Source organism: Dasypus novemcinctus, chromosome 17 (assembly GCF_030445035.2).
Source record: "Dasypus novemcinctus isolate mDasNov1 chromosome 17, mDasNov1.1.hap2, whole genome shotgun sequence".
In the NCBI taxonomy this organism is placed as follows: domain Eukaryota; kingdom Metazoa; phylum Chordata; class Mammalia; order Cingulata; family Dasypodidae; genus Dasypus; species Dasypus novemcinctus.
In genome coordinates, this window is record NC_080689.1 from 36,188,499 (window position 1) to 36,207,528 (window position 19,030).

A 19,030-nucleotide genomic window follows, 5' to 3' on the forward strand; every position below is an offset into this window, starting at 1 on the left:
TGGAGGGCCTTGTGAGAATAAACAAGCATTTAGCACATACCTAAAACAGTGATCAATAAATGACAGCTAGTAATGTAATTACTACTGTAAATAATATTACTCAATATTTATTGTTATTTATCATTAAATAAAATAATATTACTGGGTGGACTGAGGGAAAAATACACCAAATTTAAGATATGGACTATAGTTACTAGTAATATTTTGATGATGCTCTTGCATAGTTTGTAACAAATGTTTCACAACAATCCAAGGTGTTGGTGATGCGGTACTGTATGGGACCCCTGTATGATGTTATGCATGTTAGTTCTGTAAGTTAACAACTTTTACTATACACTTATTGTTTATGTATGTTCATGTAGGAATGACATTCTTCAATAAAATTTTAAAAAATATTACAGAAATTCCTTGTGTTGTTTTCTCATGAATACCAAGATAGCCAATTTGTTACTTAAACGCTTTCCATAAAATTGTTACCTTAATATATAAATTTTAAATAAATTCTACTGTGTACAAGTCTATACTCTGATATTTGTCATCTATTATCACCTATGAAGTGTGTATGAGCCTACCAACAACTGTAAATGACAGCAAGCACCTAAGGCTGAGATATAGGTAGCTCTCAAGCGAGCAAAGGGCACTGAAAGGAAGCGAAGTAACTACTGAATTCACAATTTTACAAAAGTATACAAGGGCGGGGGGTGTTAAAAAAAAAAAAAAAAGAGGAATAGCAACGTATATGGCTCATTCAAGAACTATGTGCAGAAAAGAATAATTTTGGCTAAAGAATTTAGATTATTCCACAGGTGATAGAATATAACATACAAAAAGCCTTGAATCTACTTCTCTCTCCTTTTTGGAAAAGAAACACCAACATAAAATGAACTGAGAAATGAAAAGAATAAAATGGCAGAGTGAAAACTCTGCCTTGGTAATTCTTCCAAGCTCTTTGTCTGGCCCCTTTCCTCTCACACAGAAAATTCATCTTTTTCCTTTCCACTATCTGTGTCATGTTCACTGTTCAAAACCTAGTTTAAGTATCCACTTTCTCTTGGAAGTCTTTCTAAACTATCTCATCCCTAAGACTACGCTCTGAAATATTTCATGAACACACTCATTCAATAACATTTAATCTCACACATTAATGGCAGGACTATAAATTATACAACCTTTTTTGAAAACAAATTTGGCAACTTAGCAAATTTTAAAATGTAAATATCCCTTTGACCTGATAACCTACTTTTATGAATCTGTTTACTGAAATTGTGACACAAACATGTAAAGATATTTGCACAAGGATGTTCACTACCATCCTAAATAGAGAACATAAGAACCTATTAAACATAAGAATATTTAACAAATTATAGTACATTCATATAATGGACTACTGCAACAGTGAAAAAAAAAATGAGGTAGCCTTTTATATATTAACACAGAAAAATGTTCATGATACATTTTCTAAATAAAAAACAAAACTCAAGTTACAGAGTAGCATGTACCATGTAGTTTCCTTTGAATGAAAAAAGTATATATTTGAGTATTGTATGTGTATACAAATATATGTATGTACACACATGAATTTAAAAATCCAAAAGTAAACAATTATTTCAATTATTTAAGAATTGCGAGGGCACCAGACCCTTATGGTCTATTACCACTAACGTGGCACTTACACATTAAGTCTCTTGATGTTCCCATTATATCTATGTTCCCATCTACTCTGCTGGATAATTAACGTCCTACATTATCAACCATAACACTTTATATAAACTACATGTTTATAGATGCATATGTATATGAAAAAGTTTAAAAATGGAATGAGCGGGCTCCTATCAAACTCATTTTAATGGCTGCTTCTGGGAAGGATTAAAAAAGTGAGGAGGGGGATGGGACAGAGGGCACTTTTTAAATATATGATGGTATTAATCATTTGTATTTTAGGTTGCAAAATTTTTTTCTTAAAAGTCTGTCATTTGCCTAAACTTTTATTGTACCTTTTATTGCACAGAACTTTCAGTTTATTTTATGTAGTCAATTTCTTGGTAATTTCTTTAATGGCTTTTGAATTTTTTTTAGGCCTTGCTTAGTAAAAAGTACTTTCTTCTAATTATTTCATAGTTGTTTTAAAATGCTGAAATCTTTAATCATTTGGAATGTATTTTTTGGTACCAAATAAAATAGGGTTTAATTAAATTTTTTTCAAATGAATAATTAGTAACCTCAATAGTAAATCTTTTCCTCGTTGACCTGAAATACCACCACCATAAACAGATACTTGAATTCACAATGGAAAAGAATTTTGTTTCACCTCTTCAAAATTTATTAAATAGCTTTTAAGCATCTAAATTCAGTTCCATTGTGAATCATCTCATGAATCTATTATTAACATGTTTCACTCTCCACTTTTAAAACCAGTCACAGCTAAGACAAAAGAACAACAAAAAAAATAAAAGTCAACCCACAAGAAAGTGAATCAATTTTACTTGAGTATTTTTTAAGCTACCTAGTATCCTAAAAATTAATTTTTGTTTAGTTCAACTGGGAAACTACAGAAATCGTTTGTCAGACCAAGAGGTTCAACAATGTATGAAACTGAAAAATTAACAGAATAACAAAATTCTGGAACAAAACCAGGTATCACCATCATCACTGACTGGGAGTTTGGAGACCTGGATTCTAATTCCAAATGCCACCCTGAACAAACAAGTTGAATAAACTTCGATAATTAGGACTAAGGTTCCTTCTATTTTAAACATTCTATAATTCTGTTCCTAACCAATTTACTTGCTCTCTCTCTAGGAAAAATAACTTCTTTAGTGTCCCATTTTAGAGTTTACCAGATGTTTATACCAGTCTAAATATTCATTTTCTTTAGGTATCTTCTGAGCATATGGAAAATAACTGAAAAGTATTTTTCTTGTAAGAAATACCTTCAACCATGTGAAAGGTTAAGTTACCCTTTGGCTCTTTCCTCACTTAAAGACTTAAAAATTTTTGACAGACATAATTTTCAACTACTCCAACATTTTATAAGTCTTACTGCTATGATACAATATCATATGTTACACGTGCATGCAATTTAGAATGATTCATTTAACTAGCCCAGATTGCTTTCTGCTGTTCTTAGATCTAGCTAGACATTTTTAAGCATCTATTCAATTGTTTTAGTTTGTATATAGATTACAGCACATCTGCTTTTTTATTTTGTTTTTAAAATAGACTATTCAAAGTTACTTGATTTCTCAGCTTCTCAGGTACTTAATCTCATTCAATTAAAAAATTATCTATAAACTTACTACATCCAGTAATCTAAATTATTAACTACTATATGAATCAATCTGGTGGCTCCAGAGAAGGTAGTTAAAAGGGGAACAACAGAAACAACCATTTAAGTGCCTATTTGCAAATGGGTAGCACTATTTTTATCTTATGTAACACAACCTTTAAAAATCTCTCCCAACTAGTACACTAACAATAAGACTGCTCCATATAATAAGAGCTTTATTTAAATCTGACTATATTGTACTTGTTCCCTCTTCAGCTACCAAAAATTGCCATTTCAAAGAAATAATTTACATACATCTGATGTGTCCTAAGAGCATGCTGATCACTACCTAGAATCTATACTTAATGATGGCTTTGCCCTATACACATAAGTAGCTCCTACCTTTTTTTAAAAAAAAAGTTCACCTCTTTTAATGAATGAGTTTAGTTTATTTTCTAATAGAAACATGCTTGTTTTCTCTTCACATAGGTTTATAAGGAGACCATAATATGGTCAGAAGGAAAGACTAGTCAAGTGAGTGTGAGCTGATTTAAATAGAAATAACCAAAATCACTAGCAATTTTTAGTTACTTAACTAAATCTGCATTTCAAAGGCCCATATTTTTTGAAAGCCATTTCCAGGTTCTTGAGCATTGATGCCTAACACCTGAAGTCTCACAATCCAAAATTTCTTAGATTGTTTCTAATTATTCACTTGTGCACAGTAAGTTTCCATCTTCCATCATTCAGCAAGGTATGTAAGCAAATTATTTGTATACACTTACTATGCCAAAATCTAATGTAATTTTTGATGAGAAAAAAATATTCTAAGCTATATTCACATACTTACTGTGTAAAGGAATAATCACTGGTTCAACCAAAGTTCCAAATATCAAACTTTGTTTTTAATTCTAAACTCTGGTTTTATGATCATCAGTTATTCTCTCTCCTAGAAATGATACACCTAATTATCATCCTAACTTACTGTAGCTACAAAATCTAAAAATGCTCATAAATGAATAAGCACTTAAGACATACTCATAGTACTGAAAAATGTTAAAGCTATAAAGGCTTTTATGCAAATTTAAAATGACACTCAGGGAAGCAGACTTGGGTGTCAACTGATAAAACGTCTGCCTACCATATGGAGGGTCCAGGGTTTGATACCCAGGGCTTCCAGACCTGTGTGGTAAGCTGGGCCACGCGTGCAAGGAGTGCCGTGCCTCGCAGGGGTGACCCCGCACAGGGAAGCCCCATGCACAAGGAGTGCGCCCTGCAAGGAGAGCCGCCCTGCATGAAAAGAAAAAGTGGGGCCCATCCAGGAGTGGCGCCACATACATGAAGAGCTGATGCAGCAAAATGATGCAACAAAAAAAGAGATGCAGTTTCCCAGTACCACCTCACAATATGAGTGGATGCAGAAGAACACACAGCAAATGGACACACAGAGCAGACAATGGGGAGAGGGAGGGGAGAGAAATAAATAAAATAAATCTTAAAAAAAAATAAGGTTTTTCCGACCTGGTCGACATAGAATGGCTCCTGCTAAGAAACGTGACGAGAAGAAAAAGGGCCGTTCTGCCATCAACGAGGTGGTGTCCAGGGAGTACACCATCAACATTCACAAGTGCATTTATGGAGTGGGCTTCAAGAAACGTGCCCTCGGGCCCTCAAAGAGATCCGGAAATTTGCCATGAAGGAGATGGGAACGCCAGATGTGTGCATCGACACAAGGCTGTCTGGGCCAAAGGGATAAGGAATGTCCTGTATCGTATCCATGTATGGTTGTCCAGAAAACGTAATAAGGACGAAGATTCCCCAAACAAGCTCTATACCTTGGTTACCTATGTACCTGTCACCACTTTCAAAAACCTACAGACAATCAATGTGGATGAAAACTAATAGCTGACTACTAAATAAAATGATGAAATAACTGCAAAAAATAAAATGACATTCACTAGGAACTATGACATCAAAGTAGTATGAGTTCACATCACAATCAGCTATTAAATTCTTTTTAAATACAAACCTACCTCTCTGCAGATTCCGTAAATTAGAAAAACAAAAACATACAGAAAGAGCAACAAAAATCATTTCAGTTCCACCATCCCAGAAAAGTACTGCTAACATTTCACCCAATTTTTAAAGCACTTCACCAAGTTTGCATTCCGTTTCACTGTGTATACACATGTGTGTATAATTAATGCATGTCTATAGGTATGTGGCATTTTTCTAGCCCTCTAAAACCAGAGACTTAATTTTACAGACTGTCTTAATTTGCCACACGGCTGATGATGCAAAGAAATGGGTTGACTTTTACAATGGGGATTTTATTTAGGGTAAAAGCTTCTAGTTCCAAGGCTGTGAAATGCTTAAATCAAGGCATCAGTAGAGATGCTTTTTCACCAAAGTCAGTACTGGTGATCCTGAGGTCCTGTCACATGGCAAAGCAAGACGGCCACTGATCGCTGCCGAGGTCCTTGCCTTCCCCTCCAGTATCTACCGTCTTCCAGAGGTCAGCTGTGGGCAACCAAACTTAAGGCTTGTCTCTTTCTGAGCCTCCTCTATCAGTCTTGGCTGCTTCACTGTTTTCCTGAGTCCAGCTGTGGGCTACCAGGCATATGGCTCATCTCTTTGGCCTTTAGTTGCTCTGTGGGCCTAGCCTCTCCAGGACTTTGTCTTTAAGCTTTAGCTGCTAGTGATCCTTGAGTCCTCTCTCACATGGCAGGGATCAAAAATGACAGCTTCCTTTTTCTCTGTGTCTCTTTATATAAAGCTCCAGTAGAAGGTGGAGACCCATTCTGAGTCACACCTCACTGACAAAGTCCAATCAAAAGGGCCTCATAAGAATGGAATAGTTCAAGAACATAATCTTTTTTTGGGATTCACCAAATTCAGACCGTCACACACCCTCAAGATGCTCTCTACATCCAGAACTCTCAGTTCATATTACAGCTTAGAGTTTCTCAAATCAAATGACTCAAAAATAAAGACAGGTTCCTTGTGAAAAGGAATGGAGAATCTAAGACAGAATTGGAAAGATCCATAAAGGCACCCTGGGAGTTACAATAACCACTTGGTATATGGGATTACTAATGCTATGAAGAACCTTAAAATGTTGTTTTATCTCTGCAACTGAGTAGCTCAGGTTTTAGCAACAAACATAATTTATTATAAACTTGTCCTCTTGTCTTTAATATAAGGATATAAGGGGGAAAAAAAAGAATATAATGAAGAACAATACCATTAAAATAAGACATATGATCCCAGTTCTGCAGGAAATTTCCTTTACTAGGCACAGATTTCTTTCTTACTCATTTACATAAAAATTCTATAACTTAATTTTTGGGGTGCAACAACTTTTCAAGTGTGGCAAAAAGATAATTCAATAAATGATTAAAGGACAGACCATATCATGGACTGTAGGGGCTATAATAAACCTTTACCTTAACAGTATTTAACAGAAAGCTCTCTAACAGACACTTGTCCTGAGAACATGATGAAGTTACAAATATAAACTCCGGTTTATGTGTACACACACACAGACAAACACACATGTATCTTCTAGAAAATATATGTGTCTGACTTATTAGGCAGAAAAATATGTCCTGGTTCAGATCTATCAATCTAATCAACAGGAAAACTGATTTCTACTTGCTAGAATGGCATAAGCAAAAAAAAAAAAGAACAAAAAAGGAAGAGTGAAAACAGTATCAACAAGTTTATTTGCAAATTCATCCTGATTTCAAAATATATAGTATATAGTAAAACCTAACAAATTCAGACCTCACTGATTTATACTGGTAACTCAAACCAAGAAAGAATTTTTAGAGCATCTCAGAAATGACCTTATTCAATCTCCTAAATTTAGAAAGGAGATTAAAAAACCACTCTGGGAAAGTGGGGGAAAAACTCTAAAGAAGCTCAGATTCCTTATCCCTAAACTTAATAGCAACATTTACTGAACTGGGTAACATACATTAAAGAAAATGGAAAAGAAGGTTGCAATGGCAAAAATAACCATTAGAACTAATTTTGGACTGGTAAGGGCTTAAAGAACAAATATGAGATAATGAAATCTTCCTCTTTTGTTATGAAAGTCTTTTATGTCACCAATTTCTAGCAAGTAGTTCCCAAAGAATAGAGTCCTAACTGTCATTCTCAGTGGACAATTCTACGAGAGGGAATAACAAGTTTATCAACTACTAGTACTTTAGCACAAGCTTTTACTAGGGAAAGAACTTTGACACCTTCCTCCTATACCTTTGAAATTTAAGGATTAGAAAGGCATCTTTGAGAGCAAAATGTGCCCCAAGGTGTCTGTGGAAGTTTCACTATTTCAAAATAACCTGTCTGTAAAATAATAAAGGATAATCAAAGATATGCATTAAAAACAGAATAAAATAAAGTAAGCAGTCAAGTAACGGCAAAATATTTTCAGAGGAATTAAGAGGATAAGCTTACAAAGGAGTAGGAAATAGTTCCAAACTGAAATAAAAGATACCTATGGCTACTTCAGTAGCAAAAGAAGTGGCAATTTTTGGAATGAACGTTTAGAATCACATATTAAAGTTACAGTATGTTTAAAAATTCTTAAATAGACACCCACCCACACCTTGAAACAACCCAACATGCACTCATTGGGGGAAATTAAAAGTATATTAAGTAGGTGTGTGAATTTCTTGACTACTGAAAAAAATATTCTTTTGATTTTGAAATTATACACATACCAGAAATAAATATTTTTAGAAACCTACTAAAATTTTATTTTTCTAGTTTAAAATACCAAGTCTGCATATGACAAATTTTAGCACAAAAATGAAGTTTACAATAACATGTCTAAAGAATAACCCAGAATTTAAATAGCAAATGTGGCCATATGTAAAAAATGAAAATGGCAAAGAACTTGGCTGTCCCTTCCACATTGTTTTTGTGGACAAGAAAATATAACTGTTAGCACTAAAACGGGACTGGTAAGTGGTGAAAGAGTGGACATAATGAAAAGACATGCAAAAAGGTTAATCAAGTATTTAGTGTATTATATTCTTTACTCCTTACATTTTCTTTTTTTAAAGTATACTTAAGGGACAGAAGTTAAACAAGTGAATTACCAATTCCAATGAAACTAAGAAATATGCTAATATGTGTCTTAAAGCTGTTTTATCTTTTATTTCTTAAAAGCAAAGGGAAGTTCTGCCTTCGGAAAAAGACAGGCAATGGTATATGCTGAGATACTAAACTCACAGGGAAAGGTCTCAGCATTTGTAAAATGAATTTAAAAAAACCTCTTGCTAAAATTTTTAATCAAAGGACAAATGAATGGACACATCAATTACATTCCTAGGCAAACTCAACAGACACATGTACAAGAGATACATAAGAATGTTCTAATGGAAAACAACTCTCCACTCCAAATGGAAAGCAACTCTAAAGGAAAACAACTCTACGCCCATCCACTGTAGAAGTATAAGTTTTGCAACTTATCAATTTTGTTTCTACAGCAACAAAAATGAACAAACTATTGCTACAAGCAACAACATGGATGAAGTTCATAAATGTTAAGGAAAAAGGCCAGATATGGAGGAGTACAAACTGGGTGATTCCATTTACATTAGTTTAAAAACAGGTAAAAATAATCTAAGCAGTTAGAAAAAGGGGCAGGACAGTGACTGGGAGGGCACTGGAGGGGAACTTTTGAGGAGATAGTAGTGTTTGTTTGTTTTTTTTTAGTTAGGCCAGTTAAGAGAGCTTATTGAGAAATGAGAGAAAAGAGAAGTACACAGCTGAGATGTGGATGTGGGCTACCTCCAGGCAAAAAGAAGCCTGGTAGTTTTTTATTTCTTGATCTAGGTAATTGTTACGGAGATGTGTTGACTTTGTGGAAAGTCATGAAGTCAGATGATCCGGGAGCCAATAAAAAGCATATTTAAAAAAAGGACAGGATATATGTCACTATTACAGGGTAGTGGGGATGTGGAGAAGCATGGGAAAAATACCATCAACGTAATCTATGCTTAACAGCAATACTGTAATATTCTTTTTAAAAAATTAACAAATCAATTTTATTGATACATATTAATAAAGTATACAATTCATACAAAGTGTGCAATCAGTGGTATCTGGTATAATCACATAATACTGTAATATTCCTGCATCAATGCCAAAGATGTATTCTGATAATAACGGGGGTATATGGAAAAAATATGCCAATGAACACTATGGACCATGGTTAGTAGTAACAGTCTGATGATGTTATCTCATCTGTAACAAATATTCCACAACAGTGTGATATTTTGGTGAAGAGGTGTTGTATGGGAATTCCACACATGTGCATGATTGTTTTGTAAGCTCACAACTTCTGCAATAAAAATACTTTTAAAAAGACTAAATTATTTCCACAACTTAAATAACTGTACACACACACACACACAGAATTGAGGGGGGAGAAACTTGAAATTTTTAGTTTAGTTTCAGAAGCAGCAGCCCAAGTACAAAGTAAATGATTCTTAAACTAATCCTCTACTCTACCTCTCAACCAAAGTGCTTATCTGCCTATAAGGAAGCACTCCTACCCAAAAAGCCTTTCTCCAAATCACTTAAATTCTCCTATCTCTTTTACAGGGCCTAAAATACCTAAGTCTGGCTAAGTGTTCAGTCTCTTAAAAATGCAAATGCCTCTCAGATGATATCAGTCATTCACATACAACTGTGAATTAGTTCAGTTGGCTACTTTCATCTTAACATATTGCTGGCTTTATATGTAAAGAAGAAAATGAATGATTACACAATCCCCTTTACTATAAAATCACTTGGATGTCTGCTAAGGTTTCTACTACAGATGCAAGAAAAAGAAGGTCCTCCGGCTTTGTCTTGTCTGATTGTGGCAGCCAAGATTGAATGGGGGAATACAGGAAGTTCTAAAAATATGGGAAAGGGAAATAATCGTTGCAACTCAGAAATAAACTTAAAAACAGCAAAAAAAAAAAAAAAAACAACAACAAAAAGAACACCAAAACCCCAACAAAACAAAAACAAAAAACCAATCACATGGCTAAAATTTTTAAATTTCAAAATATAGTGCCTTTTACTTTCCCTCCCAACCCCCATTTATTTCACTGAAGTCTTCTGATCTGTCTTCTCTGAGAGGACACAGAAAACCTGTAATGACTCCCACTTTACATTTGTTAAATTCTATTCATTTCTCATTCTCCTTAAAGACACTCCACCCCCCTCAAAAAAAAGGTATGATCAACTATGTGGAAAGAAATAATTACTAGTGACATACATACCAAACCTGTCCACCTCAAAATAAAAACAAACAAAAAATATATGTTCTTCCTCTCTCCCCTCCCCAGGTGTAATAGATATAATTTATATACTACGAATGCCAGATTCAAAATTAATACTTGAATGGAAAAAGAAATCTGGGGAGCGAATGTGCCTCAAGTGGTTGAGGGCCTGCTTCCCACATGGGAGGTCCCAGGTTTGGTTCCAGGTGCCCTAAGAAACAAAAAAACAAACAACAAACAAATGAAGGAACCAACTCAGGGGAGCAGATGTGGCTCACTGGTTTAACACTGGCTTCCCACGTTCGAGGTCTCGGATTCAATCTCCTGGCTCCAGTACCTCCATTCCCAAGAAGAGAATTCTCATATCCAAGCCCTGAACATCTGAAGAAAACATCTAAACATATAGAGAGAGTTGGTAAACCAGCAAAGGCTAAGCTGAGTCAAGTCAGTTTCATCATCGTATTAAAGAAATCAAGGTTGAACCCACACAATGTTTAGTTAATTCCATTCTAAAAGTAAAACGTTTAAGAGTCAAAGATTTTGCCACAACCCAATTCAGCCATCTGGAAAAGGACTGCTGTTGTTCACTAGGGGAAGATGTAAAACTAAAATCATCGCTACTACCAGAAAAATAACTTAAAAGCACAGGTTCTTACCCCCTTTTTAGCCCTCAAATAATCTCTAAGCTTTGAGAAAATAAAAAAGCAGGCCCGATTCACAAAAAAAGATGAATGGCACCTCTCCCCCCTTGAGATGTGTAAATATTTCTTAATTTATTTTTTAAGGTTAGCCACTAGATAGAATAGCTTTTAATTTTTTCCTGCATTTTTTGAATGTACCTCCATAATCTTGAGGAGCAGAATAACTGCTTTTTGGAAAATGGGAGAGTAAGCAACTAATAACTATAACTTATACTTGCTTTAATATTTTATTTTGAGTTTTAAAATAAAAAAATGCAATTAATTTGTTTTAAAGTAAAATGATATTTTCAATATTTGCCTTCAACTAAAATAAATTATGTAAAGGAAATTTCTCAGTTTCATTTCTCTATTTTCTAAGGATCAAGTTTAAACACAGTTCTTGTGTTAACCAAACATACATTAAAACACTCAAACAAACCCAAGCTATCGTGAGGAAGGGCTAGTTAGTCCATAAATCCGTCAAAATTACTACTGAAGTCCAATAATAATGCAACCCATGTTTTCTCCCACCTGAAATAGTCTTGTCTATAATCATGAGCTAAAATGTCTTAATGCGCATTTTTTCATAACTTATGAGTAATTCCAGGGAAATCTACTCTTCTTTGTAAAGTTGAGTTCTGTAATATCATCAAGTCAGAAAAACACTCTGACCAATCAGTGCAGCCTCTCTTCTTGAGACAACTCTATATGAGAGTTAAAATTATGATCAGGCGGTTTCTCAGAAAATGTGAAATGACCAATGGCATTGAACTAATGTATTTCCAATAGAACAGATGGGATAGGATAGGGGGAAGATACACTGCAGGAGCTAGGTTACTATCATCCTTGTAAGTGATGGAGACATTCTGCCAAATGTATCTCTGTAATTTCCCTTTATCATGGAAACTCTGGGTCATAAAAATTAATTTTGAATTTCTTCTCTGCTACTTACTATGTTTACTACTGTGTAGCTGTGCACCTCAGTCTCATTTGTAAAAGATGCATAATAATTGCCTAACAGAACTGCTAAGATTAAATGACGTAATATGTAAGAGAGTCTGGCATTGACTCTTACACATAATAGGAGGAGTTAAACTTTGGAGTTATTATTCCAAATAGCCCATGTTTCTTTTGTTTCCGTACTCTTTCTTCAAAGGGGTAATATTCATTTCATGTAATATTCCTTATTTATAATTGCACAGCAATCTGAGGTTATGCCAACATCACTTAGATGGCATTTTGGGGGTACAGTAGAAACTCTTTTAACAACTCTTGCACATTTTATCTCTTGGTTTAGTTTTATATACAGGTGATCTCATTTATTATTAATTTTTTCTATATATTTAAAAGAGATGCCACTTATTGAGCAGCTATCATATATTAGGTACTTTATTATCTCTTATTCTTACAATTATTCTATAAGGCAAGTATTTTTTTTTCACCCCCATTTTAATGACTATCTAAGGCTCAAAGAGGTTCTAATTGCTTGCCTAGTACCAAACAGTTAGTAAATGGTATAGCCAGGATTAGAACACGAGTCTATCTGGCTCGAACAGTGAGCTCCTTACCATTATACTACCCATCTGTCTTATCTTCTTTACTTTTCATTAGCGCAGTTGTAGTTTTACAGAAAAACTGTGCAGAATGTACTGGGTGCCCCGTCCCCATTTCTCTATTATTAACAATTTGTATTAGTGCTCATCCCCGGTATTTTGCTTCTTTATAATTTCATTCTCAGAGGGAAGCAACTGCAATGGGAGGAGGGTGGGGCAGAGACCTTGCTAGCAATCTCACATACTAATAGGGTTGGAAGTTAAGAAGGCATTTCAAAGAACTGATAAATTAATGAAAAGGAAGGTCTACTAAAACAGAATGAAACTTTAGAGTCAAGTGGGACAAGAGAGACACAAAATAAAATTAACTTAGTAAGGGGTAAATAGGGGACAATAAGAGACCTTAAGTTGAAATAATTATTCTAGTTTGGATATTTTCAAAAGTAAATAGAATAGGAACGCCAAAAAAAAAAAAAAAAAAAAGGAGAGAAAATATAGCCTTGAGGCCTGCCTGCCAAATCTAAGCACAGGGGTCCTCATTAAAGGTGAGGATCTCCTCCTAGTGGTTCCTCCCTTACCTGGTAGGTCTTCAAGATAACTGGACTATCCTTGGGTTTGCGAGAAATCCCAATAAAGAAAGAGAAAACAGTATAGGGAGAACCTTTAGGCCTCATCAGCAGTACTTTAATTTAATATCAACATCAACACTATACCATTTCTACCCCTCAAGTAATTTTCTAAGCTTTGAGGAAATAAAGAAAGAGGCTCCCTTCACACTCAAAATGAGTGGCACCTCTCTCCAGGGATGTATAAATACCCAATATTTTTTAAGGTTTAGCCACCAGGTGGGAAAGTAGGTTGTGTGTGTGTGTGCGTACATTTTACCGTATTTTTTTTCTAAAACAGGACAAAATATGTTTCTTATCTAGAACACCTTTAGTAGAGTTGAAGAGGTTCCTAATTCTATTAAGGCTAGGACAGTCCACAGAGAAGGCATAATTAGCATACAGGTCTAGGACACCAAATGTGCTGGCTGCTGTATATTATGAATATGTAGCGCTAGCAGGACTATTTTATACAATTCTACATGTACTGAATTCTTCTAACAAGCTTAGTTAAAAACAAAACAAAACCAAAAAGTCCCTGTAATTTCAGAGTCATAGATGCAATTTTATTCCCCAAATATGGGATTAAAGAGCTGATTAAGTTTTTACTCTACAAGACTGTTTCAGATTAGAAATTAATTGCAAAATCCACTTAATTTCCTGAACTATGATATCATAGTTCAAATTTCGGCACTTCAAAAACAGTCCTATGACTTTTCCAATACCTTACAAAAAAACTATTTTCAAAAACTTCCATACCAAAACTATTTTCAGAACTCAAATTTCATCTTACTAATTAAACCATAATATATGATGTAACCAACGAACCACACCAATGTAAGGTGTTAATACTAGAGTTAGTATATGGGAATCCTGTGTTTTAGGCATGACTTTTCTGTAAACCTACAACTTCTCTAAAAACAAAACAAAACACCATAATAAATGAGAAACCAGTAACAGTGACTGATTCCAGGCAGGAGAATTTGGTAGCTGGTAGGCAGGAGTTAGAAGACGATTTGTGAATTTTACATCATGTGCACCTATTACCTATTCAAAACAATCAACTTTAACAATCCCAAACTAAACTGTCAGAATATACAGCACTTCTGTAGATTTGGAAAAAGACTACAGAAAAAGACTAACAAGTAGATTTAGAAAGCAAAGAAGATAAATCTAGCAGAACAAGTTGCAAAAGCTGAATCCTTGAGAATTAAAAAAAAATATGTGAAACAAATTATTTTCTACTAGCTTAAAGTGTTATGGGAAATCCTAAACTCAGGAATTTAAATTAAAAGACTAAATAATGATTGGTAGTCAGTCTTAAGACAGTGGATGGCTTCTGATAACTTTAATGCAGACAACATTACATGAAATTCTCAGGCAAGTATTTCTCAATGTGGAGTGTAAAAATCCTTCTCCATGGAAGGCTTTGATGAGTCAAGAGTTTACCCCATCAGGTTTAGTTACTTTCTTCTGCAAACACTGGCCATTACATAAGAGAGAAAAAATTTATTAAAAGAAATTTTTGATACCAATTAAAGTTTTGATACCAATTAAATAACCTGTGGGTTAGGAAGCAGCTAAGTTGGTTGTAACAGTACTCTTACTTGAAAAAAAAAAACTATCATGTAAATAGTATATTACCACTAAAAAGCCAAAAGGTCATCCTTTATCAGGAAAAAAAGAAGTGATTATATATAGGTTGAACTAACTCAAGTTGTCCTAACCAGTGAATCTCATTTCAATGTCCTAACTGGAAAGTTATCTGCTCCACTACTATATAACTTATAAAAGATTCCAAGCAATAGTTACGTATCTATCACAAGTTAGTAAAATTTTTTAAAAAAGTTGTTCACTGTTTGTAAGTCTCTCAATCGTGTTATTGAAACTGTGAAAGCCAGTATATTCTTAAGAAACAAGAAAACACTAAACTAACCACCACCACCCCCCTCCTTTCCAAAGTAGAAACGTTGACACTGTGCACGCTCCAAAAAACTTCTAAGGACGATTTTTCTTAGCTAAGTTCTGATCATTATGTGAACTGTACATTTAAAAATGTAATCAAAATGCCAATTTTCAAAGAATGATATATTTTTACATAAAGTAGCCAAATCTTTATTATTGTAGTCTTCTAAGTAATTTTAATGTTTTATTCATTTTGAAGCCATTTATTTGCCCTCTAAAAGACCCATACTATTTCCCTGAAGGCTAATCAGCAAGTTCTTTTCCCCTCTGTGCCAACAAGTCTCAAACAGTTTCTACTAGCTGCAGCAAAGCAACAATTCTACAGTGAATCTGATTTTCTATTTAGTTATCTACATACTGAAATTTTGATTCATGAATCTCTTTGTCAGTCAGTTTATGGACATCAATGAAAAGAAAATTGACACTTTGGCACGTGACTGCCTGTAAGCAAGTTTTATCATCACTTTACCTCAAATGGAAATAGGCTTTGGTAGCTAATAATTTTGAACAAATGAGGAAAAATGTCCAAGACAAAATCACCTCAACTAAGTTTGAAGTTACACACAAATAGTGAAATGGAGATTCGAAAGAAACATTTAAAAACACACAATGGAACTAAATTAAGTTTGGCTGAAACCTTTTGATTCAGCACTCATAACATTAATAAATCAGGACATTTTGAAAAAGCTCACTTAAAGCAAAATAATCTTCAATATTGAACGCTAGAATTTCAACCTTATGTCATAGTTTTTGTCAACAGTATTACATATATTGCCAATTCCGGAAGGAGAAGAATATTATTTGAATGGAACATATGAGAACTCTAACATGCAAATATAAAAGGAAATGATGAAATTAAAAACCATTTAAATTTACTGAAAAACAGATAAATGTATCACAGAATCATTAAAACACATTTACCAATTATGTTGCACAAGTGTCCTAACGCTTGAAACATCATTCTTTCAAGCAACATAGAGCAAATGCTTTCTCAAGGACTATCTGTAACAGTGACTAGTGAAAACCCTTTAAACTATTTTCCAGATTAACATCTTCCTCCTTCATTTGTTAAATATTTTGGTCAAGTACAACAATGAAACAGTTTTTAAGGCAAGAATGTATAATTTTAAAAAGGCATTTAACCTCAATCCCCTAATAGGAGGTGTGACAACCAACGCATGTAAAATTAACCTTAATCCGCCAACTAAAACACGCAAAATGTCTCCGAACAATTCTCCTTAAAACAACAAACGTACCCGAAAATATGGTAGATTCTCACCCCCACCGCGAGCAGCTAATTAATAACGAGAACAGTTACGTTTGGAAACCAAGGGGTAACACCCCCACCTCATAAACCTCCCCAAATAACCGCATTACTCAAGTAGAACTGAAGAATATTTTTGCTAAACCAGGCATCCAACACCGGGGAGCCTTCAGCCCTTTAGACAATGGTGGTTACCAGACAGTGCTGCACACAGTTAGGTCCAAATGACACATTTCACTAGGCCTTGCACACAACACACACACAGAATCCCAAGAGGTCAGTTCTAAGGAAGAGGCGGTCAAACCCCACTAGGAGATGGAGGGCAGTACCCAGGCGTGGGGGGTCGCTAAGAGAGGACAGAGAAGAGGGGTGTAGAGAGAGCGGAAGGCTAACTGCACTGCACGCGAGGGAGGGGGCTGGAAATGGCCGATGGATTCTATATTTATTTATTTAAAGGTCTTGATTTAACGGGTCTTTCCCAGGGATTCTGCAACTAAAGCCAAACTGCGCAGCAAACACTGTGGGGTTGGAAGCGGAGTCGCTGCTCCCCCTACCCCGTGACTAGGGAGTTGGGGGGGGCGGGGGAAACAAGTTCCCCGGCCAATACCACAGACCACTCCGATTCCCCCTCCTCCACAGGAAGGGGGAGGCTAACACAGAGAAAGGGGGAAAACAAGTTCCCCAGCCAACCCCACCGCCCGATCACTCCCAGTCGTTCCCCCCACCTTCCATTATAGAAAAGGGGAGGCGAAGCCGTGGAAGGCGGCAGAAAAGGGGGAAATTCCACCCTTCACCTTCCCCCCGGCTACCAACAGGCTCCCCGCCGGCTCGGTGCGCGAGCCGAGAAGCCAAAAAGACGGGTGGGGGTGGAGGGCGCTGAGCCCCCGAAACCAAACAAAGCGCGGCCTGAGCTGGAGCCGGGACGAGCCGGGGAGCCGCGGCTTTTCCTGCCGGCAGGGCCCGGGCTGACACTGCGGCACCGGGGACCCGCCTCCGCTCGGCCGCCGTCTCCCACCCCGCGGCGCGCAGGCCGCGCCCGCCCGCCCGCCGGCCCCGGCGCTCTCCCCGCGGCTCCCGGCCCGGAGCGAGCGCGGCCTTACCCCGCTCGCCGGCGTTGTTCCGCTCCTGAGGCAGCGGCGGAGGCGGCGGTGGCGGCGGCGGCGGCTGCTGCTGCTGCGGCGGCGGCGGAGGCTGCTGCTGCGGCGGCTGCTGGGGCGGCTGCGGCGGCGGCTGCTGCGGAGGCTGCTGCTGCTGTTGCTGCACCGGGCGCGGCCGCGACACTCGCCTGGGTCTCCGGTTGGCGGCTCGGACGGAGTTCATTTGCCGGGCTGAGGTGGCGGCGCTGGCGGAGGGACACACACACGCACACGCACGGCGAGCTCCGGGCCAGGAGAAGGGGGTGGGGAGAGGGGGAGGAAAGGAGAGGGGACGAGGGAAAGGGGAGATGGTAGGATCGCGGGGCGCGAGCGAGACCCCGAGTCAAGAGAAAGGCCCGGAAAGACAGACGGAGACCGGGTGAGGCCGGGCGGGAGGGCCTGACGCACGGGGAAGGCCGAGGCCGCCGGGCGGGGCGGCCGCGAGGGACGGAGACAGAAAGACGGGCAGAGCGAGAGAAAGAAAGAAAGGGCGTCCGCCCGCTTGGGGATCCCGAGGCGAAGCGCGGCGACGGTGGCTGAGGAGACAGATCCCGGTCCCGCCGACTCCCGAGCGGCGTCTCCGGCGGAGGGGGGAGTGGGCGGGCGGGTGAGGAAGGGAGAAGGAGGAGAAGAGAGGGAGAGGAGGGAGGGAGGGAGCAGGGGGCGCCCGGCTCTTTTTTTCCCTCTTCCTCCCCCCCACACCCCCTGAAAGAGATTTCTGTGAGGAATTTTTCCTCTCTTTCTTCGGCCTTTTCTCTCTCCTCCCCCCCTTCTCTCCTCGGCGAAGGGGAAATGAGTGCGAAGGGAGGAGGAGATAGGGGGGAAAAGAGGCGTCGTCGTTCCTCCTCCTTAAAGGAACCTTTCCTCCTCCTCCTCAGCCCCGTCGCCGCGGCTTCTGCTGCTGCTCCGTGGCAGGAGGAGCCATTGACACCGCCGGAGCCTCCGCTCGCCCAGTCGGTCCCTCCCCGCCGCGGGGCTGGCCTGGGGCGCGGGGGAGGGCCGCGGGGCGGCGGGGGGAAGGGTGAATGGGCGGGGAGGCAGAGGGGCGGGGATTCTGGCCCACGAGCCAATGGGAGGCGCCCATACAACCTCTGGGCCAATGGGGCCTCTGCTCTTATCGCGAAGTCCCTTCCTTCAACGCCCTGTTTCCTCTCTCGGGTTTCCTCCCTCCCCTGCGGAGGAGGGGGAAGGAGGAAAGGGGGAGTGTGGTGGGGCGGGTGATAATGGGGAGGTATCAGGGCATATAATAGAGCGGGGGGTGGGCGAAGAGAGC

General features: G+C 38.1%; 1 protein-coding gene and 1 pseudogene across 1 annotated transcript in view; one reads left to right on the forward strand and one right to left on the reverse strand.

Moving 5' to 3' along the window:
* The window catches only part of FBXO11 (F-box protein 11), an 83,659-nt gene extending 64,871 nt beyond the window's left edge, over positions 1 to 18,788 (reverse strand). Inside the window, exon 1 of the mRNA XM_004482407.5 lies at positions 17,722 to 18,788. Within this exon, the coding sequence (XP_004482464.2) occupies positions 17,722 to 17,941 (220 nt within the window). The 5' untranslated portion in view covers positions 17,942 to 18,788. The remainder of the gene's footprint in view (positions 1 to 17,721) is intronic.
* LOC131273956 (large ribosomal subunit protein eL31-like) lies at positions 944 to 5,182 on the forward strand (annotated as a pseudogene).
* Positions 18,789 to 19,030: the final 242 nt, after the last annotated feature.